At 49.5% G+C, this 26000-nt stretch overlaps 2 protein-coding genes across 3 annotated transcripts; both read right to left on the bottom strand.

Annotated features, from left to right (window-relative positions):
• Positions 1-632: 632 nt before the first annotated feature.
• NCLN (nicalin) lies at positions 633-15495 on the bottom strand. Of its 2 annotated transcripts, none has more exons than XM_067558651.1 (15): positions 15214-15495; positions 9566-9756; positions 9197-9341; positions 8254-8348; positions 7812-7892; positions 7495-7598; positions 6557-6645; positions 5583-5722; positions 4784-4962; positions 4396-4483; positions 4213-4251; positions 3950-4110; positions 3085-3138; positions 2914-2992; positions 633-1155 (listed from the first exon to the last, which is right to left on the bottom strand). In XM_067558651.1, the coding sequence occupies exons 1-15, from the start codon at positions 15380-15382 to the stop codon at positions 1096-1098; spliced, it is 1674 nt and encodes a 557-aa protein (XP_067414752.1). In that variant the 5' UTR covers positions 15383-15495; the 3' UTR covers positions 633-1095. The 2 variants fall into 2 exon arrangements, with proteins under 2 accessions (XP_067414752.1, XP_067414748.1); XM_067558647.1 differs by having other exon boundaries at positions 3950-4113; positions 15214-15494.
• An 8530-nt stretch (positions 15496-24025) lies between these two features.
• S1PR4 (sphingosine-1-phosphate receptor 4) lies at positions 24026-25513 on the bottom strand. Its single transcript, XM_067554647.1, is given in 1 exon segment — positions 24026-25513. A coding segment is annotated over 1 exon segment (1488 nt).
• Between the last annotated feature and the right edge of the window lie 487 nt (positions 25514-26000).

Genomic DNA, 26000 nt, shown 5'->3' on the forward strand with positions numbered 1-26000 from the left:
AAAGTTACCAATAATATTAGGCTAGGACCAGTGTTTTATAAACAATAGTGATGAGAAATGCTAAACAAGACCCTGAGATGAAGGTGAACAGAACCAAAATCTGCCCAGCTACAAGTGGAAAGAGAAAGGACTGGAAGCAAATGGATTACTGACCAGAGACCATGGCAAGAACTAGTGTTCTGCTGCTTATATGATTAATATAACCCTCAAAGTGTTTAAATATACAGAACGGCTTTACACCTGATCCTGCAGCAACTATAAACATAGGAATCCCTTTAAAAAGAAAAACCCCACAAACAAACACACACACCAGTGGGAGTTAAGCATGGAGTAGCAGCAGCATCAAACTCTGTCTGAGGGATATAAACCTTAAAAGAACCCGAGCACAGCGGAATGCAGCCTCCTGCTGAGGGAGCAGAACATGCTACGGAAGGAATCCCACTGTGGCAACCAGTTAACGATCCTTCCTCATTTAACAGTCAAGGTTGTTTGCAGTGCACCTCCTAAAAGAGAACCAGTTATTGCACCGTCCAAAGAAAATGCAATAAACTGTTTGCTGAAGACGCTGCTGGCTAAGAGCTCCCTTCCTGGAGCCAGGCAAGGAGCTAAAGGAAGAGGTGTAGTATGAAACGTGCTAATAATTATCTTTTAATTTACATGTGCAGATTTTTAAAAACGAGTGCTCTGAGTCCAGTTTGCTGGGCAGAGTTGTCCATCCCTTTGCTCCGTGGATTCAGCCTCCAAGATGGCTGTATGGCACATGTCTGTGAAACCAGGTTCAACACCTTCACACTTACAGAAACCCGTTGTTCAAAGGAAGTTTTAAATCAGCCATTCAGTGTTTCAACAATCTGCAGGGATTGACCGAGTCTCTGCACATCTCCCTCACCACAAAATGAAGGAAAATGGGCAAGATGTGGGGGGGAGACCTAAAAAAGGTGCACAAGAGTTGAAGTTCTGTTAATCTCTCTCTTTCTCCTTCCTCCAGGATGGTCAGGGGGAGAGAGAGAAATGGCAGGAGGCAGTGGAAGGCAGAAGCTCCTGCTGGGCTCACGGGTGGCTCAGTGTTGCTCGATGGGGTGGTGATTTGTCACTTCACTGCTGCTTGGATTTAAGGGATAACCTCTGTACCGTCTTGTAAAGGAGACCAAAGTGCTAGAAAGGGAGCGGGGGAAATAGTAGTGAGTCCATGTCAGTGCTAGTAAACAGGCACTATGTCTTCTTCTCTATTCACAGGGAAGGAGGAGCTCATTAGGAGGCTTGAGGCAGTGCTAGCATATAAATGCACTATCTGCCTCGGCGCTGAGTTCACACCCATACCCCTGCCCTAAGGAGAACGCTTCCTCATTCTGCATAGATCTGCTCAGGCCTCAGCAAACTAAGTTCAGTTGTTACAGTACAGCCAGTGAAACTAGGGTGATAAGGAAAGAACAACAAATTACTTACAGAAACGGCCACTGGGCCTACCTGCATTACCATTATCAACTCCTATTTTCATGGAGAATTGCCATACGTATTTGCTGTTGATCTGCAATCAGTACATTTTGAACCTGCTCCTTCTCCAATTGAAATGGATGGCTAAACTCCCATGGACTTCAGTGCATGTGTGATCTGGCCCACTGTTAGTAACATTTCGCTTGTAATGATTTCAGGATTGCAAAACATAACAGGTAAAACCGCAGATTAAGGCCAACTTTAATCCTTTAACATGGTCTTATCTTCTGCGGTTTTAGAAATCATTTAGAAACCCCTATTTTCTTTTAAATGGCTACTGCAGATATTCAACAACTACTTGGTTACAAGCCCCAATCTCGGCAGCACCCTCCAAGTAACTCACGATCAATCTAGCTAACTAATAAGAAATAAATGGGTGGACAGGACCATTTGAATTATAAAACAGTTTTTGAGCTTTTCTTCCTATTTAATATTATTGTTAAAATATAAAAGACACGTTTATAAAATGGTGGGTGTTTCCTGAAGCATCTAAGCTTTTTTTTAAAAAAAAATGACAAAAGAAAAGGCTTGTTATGAAGTAAGAGAATTGGGTACACACTGTGACCCAACGTGGTTCCCTTTCACTGAGTGTTTAACCCAAGAGTAGGAGCCAAACTCACAACGGTCTCATTAACATGTCAGAAGTAATAGCTGCCTGAATCTAGGGAGAGGCCAACAAGCTTAGAATGTGATATCATCTACCAGCTGAACATGTGCTTGTGTATTTCATACGCATTCTGTGGCTTGATGTCTCCTGATTTTATTCATGCAATAATTAGTGTTTTAAAAATTGAGATTTTGATTTTTTTTTTTAGTTGCACAAAATCGGAGCAGCTTTTGAGCAGTCTGAATTCAGCATCTGGAATGCGGGTGTTATGAGAGTCTCAGTACCCGACCTAACAAAGGCGGCTGTAACCTCTTAATATGACAGGGCAGATTTACCTCAGATGTCTCAGCCTGAAGCCCGTGCAAGCTATTGGAGCTCAGAATTCAAGCTAGTCTCCTAACAAATGTAGCACTTGTTTCCCTTACCAATGAAATCTATTGCTCTCCAAGTGAAGGATCCTGCTCTAGGTTGGCTCCACCTTACGGAAGATGCTCCAAGAGCTAGAAGGGAACTGTCTCAACGTTGCCAACCCAGACCCTCAAAAAACTCCACGCCTGATCACCTCTATAAAATAATCAGGAAATGCTGAATTGCATTATGGGGCTGGTAATTCTGTAAAGACATCCATGGAGGTGAAAAGAGCAGCACCAGAAGAATTAATGGGTTGCAAAAATCAGGGGGTGCCTCTCTCATTCAGAGAAGACTGTGTCTCACTCTCAATTTGACATTGGTGCCATTTGAGCATACCTGGCTCATACAGTCTTATTTAAAGAGGAAGTGAAGAAACAGAAGCAGCACTCCTTTTTTCTCACCTGGACTGCAACATAGGCCACTCCGAGGTAGGCTGCTATACAGAGAGCCAGGAGCAGGTCAAAGATTGCTGGCTTGACCCTGAAATAGACCGACAAAGGGTGAGAGGTCACCAAAAGAGCTGCAGCCCTAGAGAAAGAAATACCCAACCCTGCCTTAAGGGAAACATATACCTGTATGCGTTCATCACCTGCTTCAACTGGTCATAGAAAACAAACTCAGGGTCCCTGTGGAAAGAATGAGCTCTTCAGATAGTGCAACATTTCTGGGCTTTCGTTCCAGAGGAAATAAAAACAACCCCAGAGTTCACTCATCTCCTGACCCCCTCCACGGAAGCAATCAACCAGTGACAAGCAAGCCTGACAGCCCCATATACCCGTGTAAGCCAGTAGATAGCTCTCAGTAGTTACCTGGATAAACTAGTACTAGCTTCCTATCCTAACCAGAGAGACAGGAAACCTTGGAAAGCAGAACCCCATTCCTAGGGGAGCAAAATGCTGTTTACTTACACACAGGAACAAGTCTCTTTCCCCTTCGTTTCCACACAAATGTTCAGCTGCCTCAAAGAGCAGGTGCCCTGGAGACACCTCATTGGGCTCATGAGCATCCTCACCCCAAGTAGCTAAATCAGGAAGAGAGATTGCCTTTGTTTAAAACCAGGCAATGCTCTCCTGATGCCAGGAGACAGCTGTTCCTCTCTCACTGCACTCAGACAGGGTAAAGCAGTAATTAACGAGATGGACTTCAGGAGAAGGAGAGGGTGAACAGTGAAAAAAAAACTCTTCATATTGATGAAGATGAGACTTGTAATTGTGCCCACTGGACTTCTCGGGAATTCCTTAAAGAAGGCAGAATGTGTGACCGTACTGTACAGGTGCAGCAGGAAATGGGGAGCACAGTCACCCTCCCATGCTAAGGAGAATACCTGAGAAGTCGCTACTCCTTGAGACAGGAATGCAATGAAGGGGGGAAGACAGTGTAAGCATGTCAGGAGAACACAGAGTTTTCTACCTCTCCTCTTTCACCTGCCTCCCTTACCGTTTATCTGCCTTCACATGATGCTGCTTGACATCCTTCAGATAGCGGCTCATGTAATATTCTAAGGTGTTGAGGAAGGTGCTGTCTTTATCTACAAGCTGGGCAGCTCTGGGCTGACTGGTCAGCCAGTCCATCACGGACTCCAGCTGCTCCTGCTGAATCTGCTGTGGAAAGAGGGACAAACTTATGCTGCTGATCAAAGGTCTCCAGAGCACTTCACTCGCTCTCCCCACAGGCTACATCTAAGCCCTCTGCTCCCTTACCATCTGCTCTGAGAAGATCTGCAGGTCAGCAGGTGCCCCCTGTGAAGAGAGAAAAGGGATGCAGTAGTGAAAGTCAACTTTATGGGGTAGGAGCTCTGGAAAAGTTTGGCCAATGGGGCAGTGAGTGCATGGGGGGTTTGGGGGGGGGGACGGGACGGACGATGGACGGACGGACAGTCTTACCTTCTCAGTTAGGTTGTAGACGACCCGAGTCAATGCCTCAGCAATGATCCTGGTGTTACGGGTTAGAGTCTTAGAGTCAACTCGTGACCTACAAGAGAAGGGAGGTGTAAATCTGGCTATGGTAATGGCGTCCTCTCGGGGAACCTCTTTCCACTGCATACAACAATGGTGAAGCTTCATCTACGAAGGAGGAACAAGAGGGTGCCCAACCAAGACACAGTTATAGACCCAACGCTCCCAGCTCTTGCTTTCTTAGTGTTCCTGACGTGCTACCACCACACTTGAGAAAGTAAAGACACCAGAACAATCATGTTTAGAAGTGTCCCTAGCCTACATGTCCATTCAATAACTGATCTGCTGCCGCCGCCCCTCCCTCAGAGCCACTGACCTCATGTCCATGATGCTGTTGCGCAGGCCATCCCGGTGGCTCTCCAGGTGGGAGATGGTGAATGCAGGCAGGCGGCGGATCGCGAAGCGTTCATGCTCCCATGCCAGCATGTCCTCAGCCAGGTTTATCTTCTTGTGCACCATGGAGAATTTCACTTCAGGAGACTGGCTGGCGACCACCTGTGGAAGAAGCCAGGCAGCCCAAAATAAGGATGACCGGGGGAGTCAGGGACCAGATCCCATCACTTCAAAACATATCCCCGTTCCTCTCAAAACCCAGACTGGTATCACAGATGGCAACACCTTCCCTCCCGCCCCCTCAGCCTATTCTAACAAGGACACACTTCTGCCAACACCCTTCAGGAAGGACTGGTTAAGGCAGATGCACCCAGAAAACATGGACCTAATGTTACTGACAACCCTGGAAACATGGCTTACAACATTAAAGCAACGTTCTGCAGTCACGAAGCTGCTGAGGCAACCATCTGTGGCAGAAGCTGGCTAGTCAGTTCATACAAGCCAGAAGCTCTCTAAGGAAGAACTGTATTAAAGAAAGGGAATTGACACAGTCTGCTCCATATTGGATTCCTGAATGATAGATAACTCCTTGCACCAAATCAAGGAGACCAGAAATGAGACTTGGATGATATCAGGGCTTCCTCCCTTCCACACTTTTAGCCACATTAACTTCACACGCTCTATCCTTTATAGCGGCAGAAGCACTCCCCATAGCCATCCGTGCAGCACATGCAAAACCCACCCACCCCAACATGCCCAATGAAATTGATGCTTTTCTTTACCATCTCTAACTCCCTCAGAAAAGCATGCTGCAGGGTCCCCTCCTTAGGAGGTTTTGAGACGTGGAGGTGAAGACTGTTCCCTCTGCCCAGGGCATCAAGGCACAGAACAAATGCCACATTATCCTGCAGCAAACTGGAATCTGAAACAGATGCATCCGAACCCATGAAACTCCATGCCACGTTTTCGGGGACCAGAAACATGTGGCGGACCTATAGAGAGGAGGTCTCCCAGCATGACTCAGATATTACAGATACACAGTAAGGAGGCTGGAATGCACCCTATCCCCTTACAACTGCTGCAATACAAATAGCATGGAAGACACTGTACTATAATTTATTATAGTTGTTCAGTCTGGATTCAGCTGATATTAAAAGCCCATCCAACAAAACAGAATGTGCATGTAGACAATAATGGACATCTTCCATTTGAGGATCTCATCAAAGTGCTTTACCCAAATATCAATCCTCATAATCCTGTGGAGGTAGATCAGTAACACTATCTTGATTTTAGAGGTGGAGACTGAAGCAGAGAAGTTAAGTGACCCATCCAACGTCACAGAGTCAGTCAGTGACGGAGTCAGGAAGAGAACCGATCTCCCGATCCCAAGTCATGCTCTAAACATTAGTCTGGGGTTCCTTTTTGCATAGTCACAGAAGGTAAGTTTCTCTCCGGAATGTACATCTGCTGGGAGATTCACTGCAGGCCCATTTTCCTAGTCCTGATGCACATACTTTTCATGTCCCTGGCATTTTCCTCAATCATACAGCTCCAAGAGAATCTCTCTCTCTAGAGAGCACAGGATGCATATAGTGATCTAATCTTTGGCCTGCAAATGGCACTATAGCCACTGAAGTTAGATTACCTACCCTAACTTATCACAGCACAAACAGTGGATGTTTTCACCGCTGAGGTTGCTCCACCCAGCTAAGTTTGCAAGACAACACTCTGCTCCCATCCTAGGAGTCTGTCTCACCTGTGTGATCCAAGTTGTCTTCCAACCACCTCTTGGTTCCTTGATAGTTAAATTTGCCGCCTCCAGACGCAAAGAACAACAGATTATACCTGCCCACCAAAAAACAGGGAAAATGGAGTTAGCAGTACTGACTTCTTGGCTGCTGAGGCAGCATGCCCGGCCGCAGGAGAAGTAAAGAAGGACAGTGCATGGAATTCAAATCGAACTTTGCCCAAAGACTAACTTTTGCTCATTACTATGAGCTGTATCCGGTTAAGCACCCCTGAGTAAAATCATGAACGTTTTTATTTTATATACCATATGCACTGACGGCAACACCTGTACGGGAATAGAATAGAATCCACATCCTAACAGAACAGAAGGCAAGGAAATGCCTACTGGAACATACTGTTCTTAGTGAATATTTGGCATGTATATACTTTACATTTCCAAGGCACTGTACAAACATTAACTAATCCATCCCCTCAATAGCCCTGTGATGTAAGTGTCTCTAGTCTCTTTGCTGATGGGGAAAACCAGACACACAAGTTAAGGAACTTGCCATGGGCCACACAGTAAGACAGTGGCAGAGCAGGAATCAGAGCACAAGAATTCCTGGCTCTTCTCCTACTCTCAGTCCACTAGCTCATGCAGCCTCTGCCCTGCACAAAGCATAAACTGATAAGTCACTGCAAGGAGAAGAAAGGAAAGGAAAGATCGTGATTATTCATGAACAGCAGATGGAAAAAAGATGAATTAGTTTTATTTCATAACACAGCGTGTGGCACTGCACACAGGCAGCCTGATGTAACCCTACCACCACTGACACTGTACTAACGGACCCTGCACGCAGAACACTTCATGTCTGCAGGATTGTTAATGAGTCCCTCTCAGAGCCAAAACCCCTCCCATGTGCCCACTCCCATTCATGCTCTCCAGTGGGAAGAGGCGCTTCTTACCCAGCATGGGTACGTTTGTAGGTGTAGAGTCGAGAAAAGAGCCTGGCCAGCTCCAGTAGCACAGAGATGCCACTACCGTTGGAGTCTGCACCATGAGACAGCCACTGAGGGAAGAGAACATGAGATGTAAAGATAAGGTTACACAACAGCACTTGCCTACCACATGGAAAACAGCTTCCATTGCAACACACAGAGAACAGAGTCCTACGAAAAGCACCCAAACTCCTTCCCCTAGCAAGAGGGTGGAGAAGAGACAGGGACCAGGGTCCCAGGAAGAAACCCATTAACAAAAACAGAGAGCTGCAGGAAATACTTACGGGGGCCACTCCGAAAGAATCATAATGGGCAACTATTACAATGGTGGGCAGGTCCTCTCCTCCCAGACCAGTCAGCCTCCCCTAGAGAGGGAATACACAGAGGCATTACCCAGCATCCCCTCCAGCATCGCTCTAGTGCCTGGAGTATAGGGGCACAATATTCCACTCAACCATCACCCACATCAATTTCTAAAAGCCTCAGTGCCAAATCATACTCCCATTGACTTCCAGTATTGAGCCCTTAACTTGCTTTCTGGATTCAGAAGCCAGAAAGGTGGAAAAGCTGCCTCTACCACCAGGCTGAAAAGTCCCTGACGTCCTCTAAGGAAGCTTTAACTTTCAGTCTCCAGCTATACACTACTCAGCGAAGTCCCCATGCAGAATGGGCTTTCATATAAACATTCCCCGCCTGGCTCCCAGTTCTGATCCATCTAGAACTCACCTCCAGGCTGGTTATGAGCCAGTCATTGACAGCTTTGCTCTGAGCCCCGCTGGTAACCATCTGGAACCCATTGGCAGTCGCTGTGTGCAGCAGAACTAGAAAAAAGAATTAAATATACTGGCGGGAAAACAATCTTATCCCTTTAATTCCCTTGACAGCTGATTCACAGACAGTCTAAGCTTTGTCATCTAAGCCCATAAAATCTCTGGCTCACTATTTATATTTCCACATCAGAATGAAAATTTAGTGACAAAGCATTTTAATTCTGTACAAAAATCTCTATACTTTGCACTTCTATGGCAACTTTCACCCCAGGATCCAAAGGATGTTACAAACAATTAAGCCTAACACTCGACAGATAGGTAAATATTAAGGCTATTTACAGTGGAGTAAACTGAGGCACTAATTATTTAAGTGACTTGCCCAAAGACAAAGAGTGATCAGTGGCAAAGTCAGGAACAGGGCCAAAGAGTTCTGACTCATAGTAACCTGCTATAACCACTTGGAAAAAATAGTTTTCCACCAAATTTTACTGAATTTGGCCCCTAGGCTGTTGCAAATTAGATGTAAAAGAAATAGGGATTTCTATGGAACTATATTCTTAAGTCATGTCACTCCAACTAAAATAACTTAGCGTTTACATAGCCTTTTTGTCCACAGATCTCAAAGCACTTTAACAAAGAAAGTTAAATATCACTATCCCCAATTTGCAGAGGGGAAAGGTGAGGCAAAGAAAGATTAAGTGTACTGTTCAAGTGACACACTAGATGAGCTGGGAACAAAACTCAGGAGTCCTGAGTGTTTACTGCCCTAGCCACTAGACCACGCGGCTTCTCCAGAATTTTATGGAAACATTGGCCTGCCATTCTTAGATACACCTGGGAAAGAAACATGATTTTGGCTGGTTTTCTTCCCTTCACACCCCACTTTTGCTGCAACTCACCTTCAGCAGCTGAAGCCGCACCTTGTGACGTGGAAGCGGCTCGTGTTTGTTCATAGATGGAGAGCAGCTCTTCATCCTCTACCGCAAAATAGACCGGCACAATGGTTTCCATGGCCAACATTTCTGGCTCTATCTCCATGAATTGCTGAGAATTTAGAAGGAGAGGGGCAAACTTAGGCTCCACTGAACTTGCAAGGAGGCAGGCAAACTAATGGCCAAAGCAGAGGGGCATAAATCAGATTTAAAATTATCCTTGACAGAGCAGAAACCCCATCAAACAACAAGGGGGCGTTTCAGTCACCATATTGTACCTGAATCCTTGTTCCCTTTCTCCAATAACATCATCTCTCTATCTGGAGCGATATTTACCCTGACAACGTCCTGCGGCACTGCTGACATGGCCTTGGGCAAGATGATCACCACGGCCCCAGCTGACTGGCGGAGAGCCTTCTGGTACTGCTCATAGGAGAAATCCACTAGCCGCATCATCACGCAGCGGCGGCTCAGCACGTCCGCCTCTACAGTGCGGGCCTCTGTGTTTAACACTGCATTCCTGGTGCCTGCAGAGAAGGAACAGAGGACGAGATCTAGCCAATGGTCTTGTCAATACGTTTGATGCATTAACCCCAGCATCCCGTTCCCAGAACAGTCTCCATGCTAAACAGTCTGGACTATTTCCACAGACATCAGCAGACAGATATTTATAATCCCTTAAGTTATTCCTTTCCCCCCTCCCCATTCCTTTTGGGCACCCTCAATTTTTCCCCTGTGGGATACACTAGTTGTCTGTCCCGGATTCCTAAGGCCATGATGGGCATGTTGAAGACCGTCACTGTGTCCTCGTCTATAGCAGTTACAACCACATTTGTGGAATCATGTTCTGACATGCTCATCTGACCCCATTACTGATACAGTAACAGTCAAACCCACACCTCAGGATCCTCCTCCAGCACAACGATATATCAGATCTGTTTGCTTCTCTGCACCTACCACCTATGTCTGTGTCAGTGCTTTCTGGGAAAATTGGGACAGTGGGTTGTTCAGGCAGCTCCAGCCTCTGGCTTTGGGAATTCCTTGCCTGAGAGCACAGGAAGCAAGCTGAACAGAAATACTGACAGCGCAGTCTGGGATAATATATGAAACTATATGAAATATATGTTGGCTGCATGTGCACAAGTTCATAGAATATTAACTTGCACAGAACATGAAAATCAGAAGTTTGGAATTGTAGAAAAAAAATGGATAAGGGAAGCAAAGGGACATAAGGAGAAATCTATGGCCAGCAGAGTTAAGGACAATAAGAAGGCGTTCTTTAAATATATTAGGAACAAAAAAGAATCCTGACAGTGGTATTTGTCCATTACTAGATGGAAAAGATAGAATTAACAATAATTATGCAGGAAAGGCAGAAGTGGTCAATAAATACTTCTGTTCTGTATTGGGGAAAAAACAGATGATACAGTCTCATCGCATGGCGATGACAACACTCTTTCAATTCTGTATCTCTGGAGGGTATTAAACAGAAGCTACTAAAGTTAGATATTTTTAAATAAGCAAGTCCATATAAACTGCATCCAAAAGTTTTCTGAAAGCTGGCTGAGTAGCTTGCTAGACCATTCATGGTGATTTTCAATAAGTCTTGGTGCTGGGGAAGTCCAAGAAAACTGGAAGAAAGCTTGTGTTGTGCCAATTTTTTAAAAGAGTAAACGAGATGACCCAGGAAATTATAGGCCTGTCAGCCTGACATTGGTCCCAGGCAAAGATAATGGGATGGCTAATACAGGACTCAATTAAAAGAATTAAAGCAGGCTAATGTAATTCATGCAAATCAACATAGGTTTATGGAAAACAGATCCTGTCAAACTAACTTGATATTCTTTTTAAATAGGATTACACATTTGACTGAGAACGGTAATAGTGTTGACTTAATATATCTAGACTTCTGTAAGACATTTAACTTGGTACCACAAGATATTTTGATTACAAAATGAGAACAATATAAAATGAACATGGCGCACATTAAATAGTTTAAACCTGGCTAACAGATAGGTTTCAAAATTAATTGTAAACAGGGAATCGCCACTGAGCAGGTGCATTTCCAGTGGAATCCAAGAAGGATCAGTTATTGTCTCTATGCTATTTAACGTTTTCATCAGTGACCTGGAAGAAAACAAAATCATCACTGATAACATTTTCAAATGACACAGAAATTGGGAGAGTGGTAAATAATGAAGAGGACAGATCACTGATTCAAAGCAATGTGGATCACCTGGTTCACTGGGCACAAGCCAACAATATGTATTTTAGTATGGGTAAATGTATACATCTAGGAACAAAGAATATGGGCCATACATACAGGACGGGGGACTACCAGCGAAGCAAGCAACTCTGAAAAAGATTTGGGGGTCCTGGTGGATAATCAGCTGAACATGAGCTCCCGTGTGATGCTGGGGCCAAAAGAGCTAATGCAATCCTCAGATGCATAAACAGGGCAATCTCGAGTACAAGTAGAGAGGTCAGAGAAGAGCCACAAGAATGATTAAAAGTTTAGAAAACGTGCTTTACAGTAAAAGACTCAAAGAGCTCAGTCTATTCATTTTAACAAAGAAAAGGTTAAGGGGTGACCTGATTACAGTCTGTAAGCATCTACATGGGAACAAATATTTAATAATGGGCTCTTCAGTCTAGCAGAGAAAGGTATAAAAACAGTCCAATGGCTGGATGGTGAAGCTAGACAAATTCAGACTGGAAATAAGGTGCAAATGTTTCACAGGGAGAGTAATTAACCACTGGAACAATTACCAAGGGTTGTCGTGGAATCTCCATCACTGACAATTTTTAAATCAAGATTGGATGTTTTTCTAAAAGATGTGCTCTAGGAATTATTCTGGGGAAATTCTCTGGCCTGTGTTATACAGGAGGGCAGACTAGCGATCACAATGGTCCTTTCTGGCCTTTGAATCTATAAGTTTGTGTCTGTACTTTGGCAAACTGAACAGGGGGTGACTCACCCAACTTACCCACTGGGACACTTCTGCCACCAGCTGGACTGCCAGAGGTTAGTGAGAAAACTGCAGATGCCCACACTCCCTTTGATTCCCTCTGCACAATGTGAGCCCCAATGCAAGTGCATCTAACAACCCCAAATGCAAGTACTAACCCTGTGGATAAAAGCTCTGCAATAACACTCTGGAAACTGGCCAGCAACACTGACTAACACGCCATAGCAGAGCTCTCTGAAAGTCCACAGAGGGTGTCACTGCATTACTGGAGGCGTCCATAACTATACAGCAAGTCCTACCACTCCAAGTGATCATCACTACAAGTGTTCCTGGGATAACAGAAGGAAAAGAACCATGCCAGGGGTTAAACGAATTCCTCCATTTGCCCCTGTCATTATGCCACTAGTTCTCCAGCTGAAAAACAATAATATACTTATGCAGGCACTGGTTTCTCACAGGGCCTGTTTCAATTATGTTAATATCGACTGGCAGAAAGGCGCACGATGTCAGTATTATTAAGTCAGTCAACATGTCTGAACATGGCAGTACCCCAATTCATATTAGTCTTGCCTGCATGGATCAGGAAAGTCAGGGCTAAACCTGCTTTAACATGGTTATAACACAGTTTGGTCTTGTCTACAGAAGGAAGACCAAACCATGTTACAATGCAAGCACGGTTCTTTTATTTTACGCCCCAATGATGGCAGCGCACCTGGGAACTACATTATACCTTTAGACAACAACATTTAAACGTGATCTTTGCTAGCAGAGTTCCACCACAGTTTCCCTGAGCAGTGGGAACATGAATTTTTATTCTTTCTGAGAACTGCACGTCATGCCCCACTGCACCAAGGTACATAATGTAGTGTGTAATGCAGCCTCTGGCCTGCCATCAGATCCATAGAGATTGTGGTCAGAAAGATCATTTAATTTGGGCTTCCATATCACACAAGCTATAGGATTGCATCCAGTTATGCCTGCTTGAACCCAACTAGTACACAGTGCTGCCCAGACACAGAGATCTACACCAGTGAATCAGATTGGGCCTATATCTATAACACATCCCTCAGAAAAAAAGTCTGCCCACACTCATCAGAAAAACTCTGCAACAATCCCAAGACGGTTTAAACACGGTTGTAACTAGCACATTCTGTTCCAAGCATGGACCTTAGTCAGCTGTTGCTGCAGAGTGAGCTCAAAATTGTTTTCTGTTGACACTACAAGAAAAAGCTACTTTTTGTAATTTCTCAGAGAAAAATTAAATATGTATATAGTTATTTATAATCTGAAGGACTCTATTTTAATAGTATTAGAGGCAAGTGAAACTCTGTTCTTAACCTGCTTCAGGCTCAATCTTACAAAAACCCAAACAAACAAACAAAAACAAAAACCTAATTGATCCCATTGGAAAGGAATACAAGACTTTGGAACAATAAAAAGCTTTTGCCCCCAAAGGACATCTGGCCTCAGAAGACACACAGAATGGGAACATTAACTATCCAAAGCTTTTAGCAAGGGACAAAGGGAATAAACAATTTACTCAGCTAAGAGGGCCGAGAAAAGAGACAGCATTAAAAGTTAATTGCAAGCATCTTAAACAATCAATATGTTGCTTTTCTAAGAGTCCAAGAACTTTGAATCAGAGAGAGATGTTGTGAACACTTGGATGGATTTAATGTTCCTACAGCTGAAGTCAAAGCCAACTGATCTCAGTTCACAGTGCCTCCCGTTAAGCCTGCCAGTGAAGATTTACTGCAGTCTGAAGAAATATAGCTCAATATCTCCATGAGAGAACACAGCTATGAAATAATGACGTTCTCAAGAACAGAGGTTTCAAAAGTGGCAATGATTCAACTCTGGTTCAAAAACAACCACAAGGATCTAGTCCATTCAAATATCCCAGAGGCCGATATCAGACGAGGGGCAGAATTTACAAGGCACAAAGATCTAGCCCACAATACTTCACTTTAGCGCTGTTTAATCTTATGGAATTTCAGAAAGAGCTAGATATTCAATCCCCAACCTGCTACGATATGAACGGGGCAGTGATACCTAAGTGTTTCTGGGTGTCAACAAATGCCTGAAGCGTCAGACTACAATGATGAAAAAGAAAATAGTAAGGCCCACACAGGAGCAGAATATAAATATCTTCAGAAGAAGACAGCAAGGAGACAGACCCCTTAAAAACGATACTTGGCTCTGTGTCAATCAGTGTAGGAGAAGGGACAAGGTTACAACATTTCTGCAGTTCACCACGGATGTTGTATTTCTGACTCAAGACACGCTGTTGAGCAACCTGTAAGAACGAACAGTTCGAGAACATCAGGGCGAAGGGAAAGTGAGGGAAAGGGGATGTGAAGAAAGGCCTGGGGCACAGAGCGGAGCAGGGAGGAGAACTTCCAGACCCGGGGGGCAGGGGGCAGGAGAGGAGTGAGGCAGGAACAGCTCAGGAGGAAGCAGGGAAGTGCAAGAGGCACCCTGGGGGCCGGGGCAGCTTTAGGGGAAAGCTCGGTTCCACCCAAGCAGCCCCTGGGGTCACTTGCTCGGTGACCTCTGGGGATGCCCTTCACCCCCCGCCCCGGAGGGCTCTGTCCCAGCCGCTGGGCGACAAGCAAAGCCATTCCCTGCAGAGGCCCCAGGCGCGCTGACCGGGATGGAGGAGGAGGATCCGGCCAAACCAGGGGCTTCCTGCATGGGCCCCCACACGGACGGACGGACGGACAAAGGCCACAGAACGACGCAGGGGCGGGTGAAGCCAGGCTGCCCCCGGGGCGAGCGCTGGCTCTGGATCCCCGGCCTGGGGAGCCGATACCGCGGTGACGGGCGGGGCGGGCCTAGGACACAGCCAGCTCGGGGGGGGGCGGGGAGAGGCAGGCCCGGGCCAGCGCTGCCCGGTGCCCGGTGGGGATGAGGCCTGACCCAGGCCGAGCGGGGTGCGGAGCCGGGTCAGGCCCGCCGGAGCGGCGGGAGCGGAGAGAGGGGGGCCCGGCCCGGCCCGGCCCGGCCCTGGCTCACCGTAGGGCTGCCCGCCCAGCTCGTACTGCTGCATGCGGTAGACCGTGAACTCGTGGGCGGCCTCGGCGGCGGGCGGCGGGCCCAGCAGCAGCAGCACGGCCGGCACGAAGAGCAGGAAGCTGAGCGGCAGGCACGAGGCCTCCAGCACCTCGCCCGCCTCTTCCAGCATCGCCCCGGCTGCGGCTCCCCCGACACGCGCACCCGGCCTGGTCCCAGCCGCCTGCAGGCACCGCGCGGACAGCCCGGCGGCGGACGGGGAAGGGAGGGGGGGCCTCGCCCGCAAGGGCTCACGGGAGATGGAGTCCTGCCAGGGGGGAGGGGCCTTCATGGGGGGGGTCTCTGAGGTGCCCCGGAGGCTGCTGGGAGTTGTAGTCTTTCCCTAGACGAGCGCTCTTTGCAAAGACTGCTGGGAGTTGTAGTCTTCCCAGGCTCTGCTGAGGGCTGTAGCCCTCTGTCGCTCCTCCCTGTTTAATGTGATCCCTTCCTGTCCATGCGCTCGTCGTTCTGCCTCACCCAGGGACTCGTCTGGTGAACGCGCCTCAGTTTCATAGCCAAGAGCACAGACAGGAGTGATGTGGCCAGCATCCCATTCCCTTTGGCTGCCCTGACCCAAGGGATCGGGAACCATTTTGCAGCAGGGTGAACTGGAGGTGGCCTTTCCCTATGAGATTGTTAAACCCAGGGCCTTCAGGAGCATAGCTGAGTGCCTCAACCACTCAGCCACCCCACCTCAGTTGCACTACACGCGCAATGCACCATCCTGCTAAGCGGTAGAGTGGCCACTCACGCATTCGAGTATCTCCAGGAATGGCCTGGGTCTGATGACCCCCCGGTGTGATTTCACATGCACGGTGTGCGCATGGTCACGTTGCACAGGGAGGCACCCTTTTGCAGATAGCCCTGTTCCGCTCTCGCTGGAATGATCTCGCTCGAATGGCACGAGTGCACGCGGCAGGGGCAGAGCAGCCTGCATTGCATTATGGCAGCCCCCATCTGACACTGGACAAAACCACACCCGTTTTGGCTGAGTACCAGACAGGTGACAAACAGCAGGACTGCCCAGTTTCAAAGCGGACAAATGGCCTGTCTACCAATAGGCCTTCCCTCTGTTTCATAGAGACCAGCTCCAGGGCCAAGGCTGGACCGTTAATCTGCATGGACCATTTAGTGGCAGTTTACAATGAGTTAGCAGAGGCATGTTTTTAGCAAGGGGGGCACCAGTCCACCACACCAGTACCCACCAAATACTCATTTCACACAAGCTGCAAACAGCCATTAGATGGCAGTGATGTCCACTTACTAACAAGCTGGGCCAGTTTTGAACCAGTGACCCAGGCAAGAAGGGCTCTGTACCCCAATTCCCTGAGTCCTCCCATCCCGTTTGGGCAGTCATGCATATGAGAATTTGTGGAGGTTATATACAGTGAAACCTGTGAAAGAAAACACCCTTTGTAAACTGCCACCTGTCCAAAGAGTATTCCCAAAAACACAAGGATCTTTCTGCCCCTTCTTTTACTAGAGATTGGCTAGTGATGGGGGCTAAATACAAAATCCTGAGACTGAGAGATTTAACTGGACAATTTTATTTAAACAACTGATTTTTGTTAGTCCCTCGAGTAGTAACTCAAGACAGATTTTGCTGCCGTTCCTTTGCCAGGGATCCCAGATGCTAATGTAACCTGATATTTTTAAAAAAACTCACCAGATTACTGGTTACTAATTTGTAGACTAAGAGGGAAGAGACTAAAGTCAATAGTAGTTTGCCTGAGTCAAAAACTCAAGGCTTGTCCCCTTTGATGAAGTTAGTCTTACAACATCTCCGTGAGAGGTCCCCATTTCAAAGAGGAGGAATCTAAAACAGAGATAGGTGACATGATAATCTGGGGTTGTGAGAAATCCAGGGTATATAAAGCAGCATGAGATCACGTCTCATGCACAAGTCAGACAATGGGTATTGTAAAGCCTTCAGGGTCAGCCCCACCAGCCTTGTCATTGATTAGCTCAGGGGTCAGGCTGCTGTGGGTATCTGGTGTCATGGAGCTTGAGTCTTCCAAGCTGCACGGGTTACCTTGTGCATTGAGAGATGGGGAAAAGGAAACAGTTGTATGTTTCTCACGTGCATTTGCAGCTGGAGGAATAAGTCGCACTTGAGTAAGTACATTTATAAATAGTTAATGAAAGGTTAATAAATGGTTAATGGAAGCTTTCATAAATGGTTAATCAACGGTTATAGATTGTTATGGAGCCAATAGGCGGTTTACAAGCACAGTTTATAACCATCATTAACACCTTCTGCTGATGTGCTTATAACTATCTAGACTACATATGACTAACATGCTCGTAACAGCTATTGATCAGTTGGTAGCCCTTTATACATGGACCCACTAGTGTAAAGTGTGACTGAGAAAGGGGGCCAAATCACACTACAGGAGACTATAACGCATTGCAGCACGGGCAGCAGCAGGGTAAAATTCCTCCCCCCACACTCTGCCTGCTCCAGTCCTGACTTGGCGGGACCCCCTACCCCTGTGCTCTGGTGTAAGTGGGAAACTCCGTTTCAGTGATAGGGCAGCAGATTGGGACTTAGGAGATCTGAATTCTATTCCTGACTCTGCCACTAGCTGAGCTTGGACTAGTTGCTTTCCCTCTCTGAACCTTAGTTTCCCCATCTGTTAAATGGGGATAATGGGGCTGGCCTTTGTAAAGTGCTTTGGGATCTCTGGCTAAAGGAGCTAATTGTTATCATCACTCATTGGTCTCTCGGCTGAGATTGCCACCAAAAAAAGCCAACAGCGATGCTGGTCTTTGTGCCTGTCCGCTAGGAAATGGGCTAAGAGCCGCCAGTCTCAGCTCACCCAAGGCCCCAAAACAGACCCACACTCACTCTGAGCGGAGGGGGTGGTGTTTTGTTACTTTTCTGGTTAATGAAATGGATGAGGAATGAATGAACAGTTGCATCGCAGTATGATGTGGTACAAGTTCACTGCCATGTCTTGAGTCTATGGCTGGCTGCACTGTGTGCCCCACCCCCTGACACCACAGCTGGAACTCAAAAGAAAGAGTCTGTAACTTGTGCTATTGCGGGCCCCTCTGTTTCCACTACAGGGCTCCCAATTCACAGATCCATCGGAGATGAAGCTGAGAGTTCTGTTCTCACAGCCCTGGTCCCACTGCAGAGCTCGTCCGGAGACACCCAATAACACAAACATAGGCAGCCTAGACTCCCACACACTTTTCATCTGCTGGGTTTACCAATGCTAGCACCTGCCATGGCACAGAAAAGAACTCAAAGCATCAAACACCCAACAGTAACCAGACCTTCCCCTTGCTTCTGGGAGCACGGACCCCAGCATCAGCTCACTGCTGGGTGGGATCAGAACTGCCCAACTGCATGTCATGTGCCCTAGACTGCTAAGGGCTAATGGAGATTCTCTCCTTTAGCCCAAGCTGGGGAGGAGGAAGGAGGACTGTCTGTTGGAAAAGGAGAATCTGAGCTCTCTTTCTGTCCAGCTGTGAATGTGAAGAAGGAGGTTTCCAACCAGTGGAGGAGGGAGGTTTTGGCACAGCCTCCCACTAGGGTAAGTATAGGCAAACAACCTGACTAGTTTAAAAGTGGAGCTTGATACATTTTTGGATGGGATCGTATGAAGGGGTTGCCTGCAACAGCAGGGTCTGGGCTCAGTGACCCAGGAGGGCTCTTCCAGTCATTTGTCCTCTGAAAGACCAGACTAAGTATGGCTATGGAGCTGGGGGACCACCAGCCTCCCAGGTGCCGGGGCCCCAGAACTACCACTCCATAGAGCTTTTGAACCAGAGCAGGGTTTAGGGAGCTTCCAGAAGGAATATATTAGGCCTGGTCTCCATTAGAAAATTAAGTTGGCTTAACTACATCGTTCAGGGGGTGAAAAAGGCACACCCCTGAGAGCAGTAGCTATGCCAACCTAACCCCCCGTGTAGTCAGCACTCGGTTGATGGAAGAATTCTTCCACCAACCTAGCTACTGCCTCTCGGTGAGGTGGATTACACTACTGCAGCGTTAGCATTTCAAGTGTAGACGAGCTCTTAAAGAACTGGTCTGAAATCAAGAAGATGAAACTCAAAAACAAGCACAGAGTAGTTCCCTTGGGAAGGGGGAAAAAAAAATATCAAATGCACAACTACAAAACAGGAAATAACCGGCTAAGTGGTAGTACGGCTGGAAAGGGTCTGGGAGTTACAGTGGATCACAAACAGCAGACGAGTCAACAATGTGATGCTGAGAAGGGCTGCATTAACAGGATGTTCTATACAAGACACAGGAGGTAGTTGTCCCACTCTGTACAGCACTGGTGAGGCCTCAGCTGGAATATTGTGTCCAATTCTGGGCTCCACACTTTAAGAAAGACGTGGACAAATCGGAGAAAGTCCAGAGGAAAGCAACAAAAGTGATAAAAGGGTCAGAAAATCTGACCTACGAGGAAAGGTTAGAAAAACTGGGCATGTTTAGTCTTGAGAAAAGATGACCAAGGGGGAAGCAGATGATAATCTTCAAAGGTTAAGGGTTGTTAGGAGGAGGACAGTGATCAATGAGTCTCCGTGTCCACTGAAGGCAGGACAAGAAGTAATGGGTTTAATGGGAGATTTAGGTACAATATTACGAAAACCTTTCTAACGCTAATAACTCTGGACCAGGCTTCCAAGGGAGATTTTGGAATCCCCATCACGGGAGGTTTTTAAGAACAGATTGGACAAACCCCTGGCAGGGATGGTCTACATTTATTTGGCCTTGACTCCACACAGGGGGTGGGAGGTGACGGCTTCTCAGGGTCCTTTCCAGCCCTATGATTCTATATCAAACCCACAAGGGGGCACCAAAGGCCACTGAGCTTCAACGTTTAGCCTCTCCGACCGGCAGAGGAACATGATGTACGGACCGTACAGAGGTTCCTCTCCTGCCCTTCCAATCCATACATAGGTGCTGGGACCGGGGATGCTGCCGCACTGCCTGGCTTGAAGTGGTTTCCATCACATACAGGGTTTACAGTTGGGTTAAATGGCTCTCGGCGCCCCCCGCACTCTGCAAGCACCCCTGAATCCACACAGCGTGTTTGATTCCTCAGCCAGCCCTGAGCAGCACCTCGAGGGAGGCGGGGTGGGAAAGGCGGTGCTGCCAGCATGGTGACCCACTCCTCCGAGCGTTGGGTGCTGCTTCTTCAAAGTGAAATTCACCTGGTTTGCACAGGAAGCCGTAAAACTAGCCCAGATTTTCCCCCATAGAATCCTTAGGCGTCGGTGACCCTTTCCTGAGCTCCAAGTTTGCAACAGAATCCAGAAGCACAGGAGTTTTAGGTAGCTTGGCTGGAAACGTTGCGTTAGCGCAAGACCAGACCCCAAGGGCTTTCCCATCTCCGTGTATGCAATAGGATAATCCCTTGTCCTTCTACAACATGGAGCACAGGAGGATTTGTCCCATGAAAGGCCATCTCATCTAGTGGTTAGTGAGAGGCTGTCAGGAGTCCTGGGTTCCAGGTCTGCTCTGCCACTGATTCTCAGTGTGATCTTAAATTTAGCCTCTCTCTTTCTCCCTCTGCCTCAGTTTCCCTGTAGAATGGGGTTTAATGCACAGGGGGCTTATAAGGTTTAAGTCATATCTCGGATGAAAGACATTAGGGAAGGGTCGGGTTATCATCAACTCCTTCCAGTGCAGCATCAAGGGGTGCTTTATAAATACATGAATGTGTTATTGCAGGAGGGATTATTCTTTGTATTATAGTAGCACCTGTAGAATATGATAGCGATCAGGGTCCCATTGCATCGAGCACAGTGCAGACACATAATAAAGGATGGTCTCTGCTAATAACAGCTTGCAGCCTAAATAGATAGGCAAAGAAAGGGTGGGAGAAAGGAAGGAGTATGATCCCCATTTTACAGATGGGAGACTGAGGCCCAGAGAGAGTGAGGAGGGTGTTTTCCAAAGAGCTCAGCATTGGCCTAAGCTGAGTTAGGTCGATGCTGTAGACACCACCAGGGGAGCCCAGAGGTGGCAGTGCAGGGGGTTGAAAACCCAGCGACACCTGCAGGTGCCTGAAAATCTGCCCAGGAGCTCTTTGGAAAATTTGGCCCCCCTGGTAACTTGCCCAAGGTGACCCGGGAAGCCAGTGGCACCTTTCGCCTGTGCTGAATTCACTTCCCTCTAGTACGTCAGAACCTCTCCCATGGGATGTGCAGGAGAACAGAAAGAGGCATTGCCAAACTGGTGACTTTCTTGTACAAAGGTTTATTGCAGAAGTGGACTTACAAAACGCCTGCATCTCTTTCGCTAGAGGAGGCTCAGCCCAGCTGGAGTCTTGGAGCAGGGTATCAAGTCAGACACAAGGAGGAGACCCCATCAAGCACTGCCAACCCCCCCCCCCAAAATCCAGCCACCTACCATCCCCTTCCACCCTCGCCAGCTACTTTGGATCGCCAGGCAGCCCTGCCCCCCCATTCAGCCCGGCTATACGTCCACCGTGCCCACCCAGCACAGCCAGGGCCACCCCGCCGGTCCCCAACTGTGGCATTCCTGCCGCAGCCACCCACGAGTGCCGCCTCCGTCCAGCTCTGCCTTTCCCATGCAGAGTGACTACCCGTGCCCACCCTTCCCGACGACTGCCCAGTACTGCTGTGCCCCTGCCAGCTCTGCCACGTGGGTGCAACGTGACGGGGCAACACCCTGCTCTTGCCATGTGTTCCCAGCGAGGCTGTAGCTGAGTCATCTGGAACAGAGACCCAGGTGATGGCCAAACGGGCAGAGAGACATCTGCAGGCTTAGAGGAGAGAGCTCCAGGATGTCGCTCTCAATGGGCCGGGCAGGATACCAAGGCAGCAGTGAGGGTAATGCGGTCTCAGGCTCCCTCGCCATTACAAGGGAGGATGGTCGTGTGGATCCAGCCTGGGACTAGGCGTCAGGTTCTATCCCAAGCTGTGACCTTGGAGCCTCAGTTTCCCCTCTGTAGATTGGGGACTGGCCTACAGGGAAATTGGGAGATTAAATTCATTACCAGGGCAAATCTTGTGCTTCTTTCAGGCAAATTCCCAGGGACTTTGGAGGAGGAGGGGGAGGTGAGTAAAGACCTCGGACCAGGCCGATAAATGCCTCTCTCTTTCTTGGGAATCCTTGCCCCACATGGTGGAGCACAGGGTTTGGAGCATGGATTCCCCCTCCCCCCCCCCCTCCTCCCGGTCCCTTAGTGCAATGGTGCTACAGACTCTACTCCGGGCTATTGCACGGAGTCTTGTAAGCTGCATGTTGCAAAACCCGGTTTGCAGAAGGTTCCTGGAAAGACGCAGCGTTGCTCTCGCTGTCATTTCCATGTCAGGTTGGAAAGGAAGGGGAAACGGAGCTGTTTTCCTAAGGGCCCAGTCGAAAGCCCACTGAAATCAAGGGGAGTAAGCGTCCTGTCCACCCTTTGCAGTGCACCATCCGCAGTTCAGCGCCCAGAGCTAGTGCGAGGTGCCAGGCGTGCTGGAAGAGTGCCCAGCCTTTCTGACGGGGCTGGACCTTTAAAGTGACAGGTGCACCCACCCCTGGGACCTGTGGCAGGACTGTAACTGGTCCCCCCTCCGGTGTGGTGCACAAATGCCGCAGACCTGGGTTTCGTGGTGAGCAGCCCATCCAGCCTGGACCACGGTCAGGCCCCTAATTGCAGGCGCGCCATATGCCGTGGGACGGAGGCGCGGCAGGGCTGTGAGACATGCACCGTGCGCCCTGGCCCGGCGCCAGGCCCAGTGGGATGGCAGCAGGCCAGCAGTCGCCGTTCTGCCCCTGCCGGGGGTGATTAACCCTGTCACACTCACAGATTCGCTGGCTGCTCACCACAAAGCTGAGGGCAGGACACAAGCTGCAGGTACGTGTCATCCAGGCTCTCATGGTGGGGCCGCCTTGGCCGCAGGATGGGACAGAGGGGAATCGCCGGAGGGTTTCGCTCCCCGGCTGTAGCACATCCACAGTTCATCAGTGGTGTACAGCCACGGCTAGCCTCCACGGATGACCAAGCAAGCTGCATTCAGCCCTGGGGCTGTACATTATCCATCGCACCCTGGAGCAGCACCCCACCCTATAACCACAGGCCAAGCGCACCCCCAGAAGCAGCGCCCAACCCCTAACTGCTCGCGGACCCCAGACACACGGAAACAATAGCCCAGTCCAGACTTGCTGACAGACCGGAGCACATGCATTGGAAGAGGAGCAGCTGGGTCAACCTTGCGCTCACTTCCCGGCTCAGCCTTAGGCTGTGTTGAACCCAGGTGTCGACGGGGGGAGTCATATTCCCCCAGGCATCGGATCCACCGACGTCTAGTTCTGTGCAGTCGTCTTTTATGCCCCTCCCACCTCCTCTCAAAGCAAGTTCCCCAGTGGCTGCAGTGGTTAGAGTGGTTACAGCAGCTGGAGTCAGTGGCCAGAATCAAAGGCCACAGCTGGAATCAGAGCCCAGGGTCAGAACCGGAGCCAGGAGTCGGGAATCAGAGCCCAGGGTCAGGATCAGGTCACTGGAGTTAGTGAGGGGAGGCAGGGCAAGGCAGAAGCAAAGAGACGCTCCTGCAGCCACGGCAAATGCTTTGAGCAGCCATGAAATTGCTGCTGCTGCTGCTTCTGGGCTTATACACAGGACTGCTAGCGTCTTGCAGCCGATCAGCTGGGGCGGGCCGTCAGGCGGGCTAGATGATGCAGCCCAGCTGTGCCCGTCAGAAGCCCAAGCAGGTCAAGCTGCCGGGCCTTGTTCCTGACACCCAGTCCCATGCCATGGAGGGCAGGACCCCATGGGCAGGTCCCCTCCTGCAGCCTGTGGCCCCGTCAGTTACTGGGAAGGCTGCTCATCATGCTGGAGTTGCTGGAGAGAGGGGACCTGGGCCGGGCCCGGGCGTTGAGCACCACGGAGCTGCGGAAGCTCTCGCGGGCCCGCAGGGAGCTCTCAGTCGAGGATCCCGAGTGGATATCGGTCATGAGCAAGCAATCCCCAGGCCCCCGGAGCCCGAGACGGATGCAGCAGCAGCAGAGGAAGCCCAGCACGGCGCGGCGCACCTCCAGACTGCGGCAGGAGTAGATGAGCGGGTTGATGGCCGAGTTGAGCACGGCCAGCGCCAGGGCCCAGTCCAGTCTGAGCAGGTGTCTGTAGGCTGAGCACTCGCAGAAGTAGTCAATGAGCAGCAAGACGAAGAGCGGGCTCCAGCAGAGGATGAAAGCTCCCAGGATCATCAGGACGGTCTTGAGCAGCCGCAGCGACCGCTTGCGGCTATGGCGGTTGATGGTCTGTTGGGAGCTGGGCCGGACCTTGCAGTAGATGGAGATGTAGAAGCCCACGATGCCCACCAGGATCACGCTGAACATGACCACGCAGCAGAGGACGTAGCTCTTGGAGTAGAGGGGCAGCAGGGAGGAGCAGCGGGGGAAGTCGCACAGGCAGTTCCAGCCCAGCAGGGGCAGCATCCCGATGAGGATGGCCAGGACCCAGCAGGAGATGAGGAGGCCGCGCAAGCGCAAGGTCTTGCTGGCCTCGTTCTCGGCGATGGGCCTCACCATGGTGCTGTAGCGCTCGATGGCCGTCACCAGCAGGCTGAAGGTGGAGGCGGCCAGGGCGATGAAGAGGACGCCCTCCCGGAGGAACCAGAGGGTGGGCGACAGCTGGAAAGTCCTGGCCCCCGACAGGCAGAGGTTGGAGACGTAGGCCACGCCAGCCAGCAGGTCGCTCACCGTGATGCTGGCGATGCAGGAGTAGACCCACCGGCGGGCACGCAGGCTCCGCATGATGGCCAGCAGCACCAGCAGGTTCTCCGCCACGATGAGGCAGCTGATGGCGATGAAGGTCACCTTGACGAGGCTTATCCCATCCTCCTGGGGCCGCCGGTTGCTCAGCTTCCCCGAGTGGTTGTAGTGCTGCAGGATGAGGTTGGTGTTCCGCCCGGCTGCCTGCTGCAGACAGAGGTCCACGTTGTACAGCAGGTCGATGCTGGCCTCCAGGCTCTCAGTTTGGAGAGGAGGAAGAGAGAGAGTGACCAAATGGCTTCGCCCTGGAGCAGGCATCCTCGGAGGAGCCGGCAAGACCTGAGTCCAGCAACCCAAGGGAAAGCAGAGTCCCCAGTCGGAGCTGGAGAAGGCACGAAGACAGGACTGGGCCCAGCCCCGAGTCCTGCAGCCGGCGAAGGGGCAGAGATCAGCACCCGCACGCCGTGATTCTGCAAAGAAGAGTCAACGTGAGAGGTTTTGAAACGCTCGGTGTTGTATGGGCATGATAGTGAAGGCTTCCTGTTGTTCAAGAAGGTTTCCTGTTGTGAGCTAAAGCATCACCACTGCCCAGTTCAGCTGAAATCATTTCTCAGCAGTGAGGGCAGAGTTACTCTCACTCTGTTCATTGGGAAATGGGAACACTGGGCTGGAACATGAATGGGGCAATATCCCAGGCCTTTCCCTTTCCACAGCTGGCCTGATGGGGACTATAGCTAACCCGGTTGGATGCTGTAGCTCCGGGCTGACTGAAAGGTCTTTAGCCTAGGGGACAGGGAGCACTGCCATTCCTGAGCCTACACAAAGGCTCCGGGATCTCAGCTTTGTGTGAAAGTATCCCCCAGGCCTGGAGCACTCATTCCCTAATCTCCCGCACCTCTCGGCCTCCAGTACCCAGACACCCCCCTTGCATCCACCAAGAAGAGGCCCTCCGGCCTCCAGTCTGGCCCGCTGGTCTCAGATGCATTCGCTCACTTCTGTGGGTGCTTAGTGCAACCCGCTTCTTTGCGCGCAGACTGGACGTGCTCTTTCAAGACACGCAAGCTGT

The sequence above is a fragment of the Emydura macquarii genome, unplaced genomic scaffold, assembly GCF_026122565.2.
Source record: "Emydura macquarii macquarii isolate MOO-44397 ecotype Brisbane River unplaced genomic scaffold, CSIRO-AGI_Emac_v2 contig_306, whole genome shotgun sequence".
NCBI classification, from domain to species: Eukaryota; Metazoa; Chordata; order Testudines; family Chelidae; genus Emydura; species Emydura macquarii.

Excerpts from the sequence above, each read along its gene's own strand:
- NCLN (XM_067558647.1), bottom strand. The coding sequence starts at position 15,382 with ATGCTGGAAGAGGCGGGCGAGGTGCTGGAGGCCTCGTGCCTGCCGCTC. Across the intron at positions 4,963-5,582 it reads TTCTGAGGGAGTTAGAGATG|GTGGTCGCCAGCCAGTCTCC; the intron begins GTAAAGAAAAGC and ends CTTCTTCCACAG. Across the intron at positions 1,156-2,913 it reads TGGCCTATGTTGCAGTCCAG|CACTTTGGTCTCCTTTACAA; the intron begins GTGAGAAAAAAG and ends CTCCCTTTCTAG.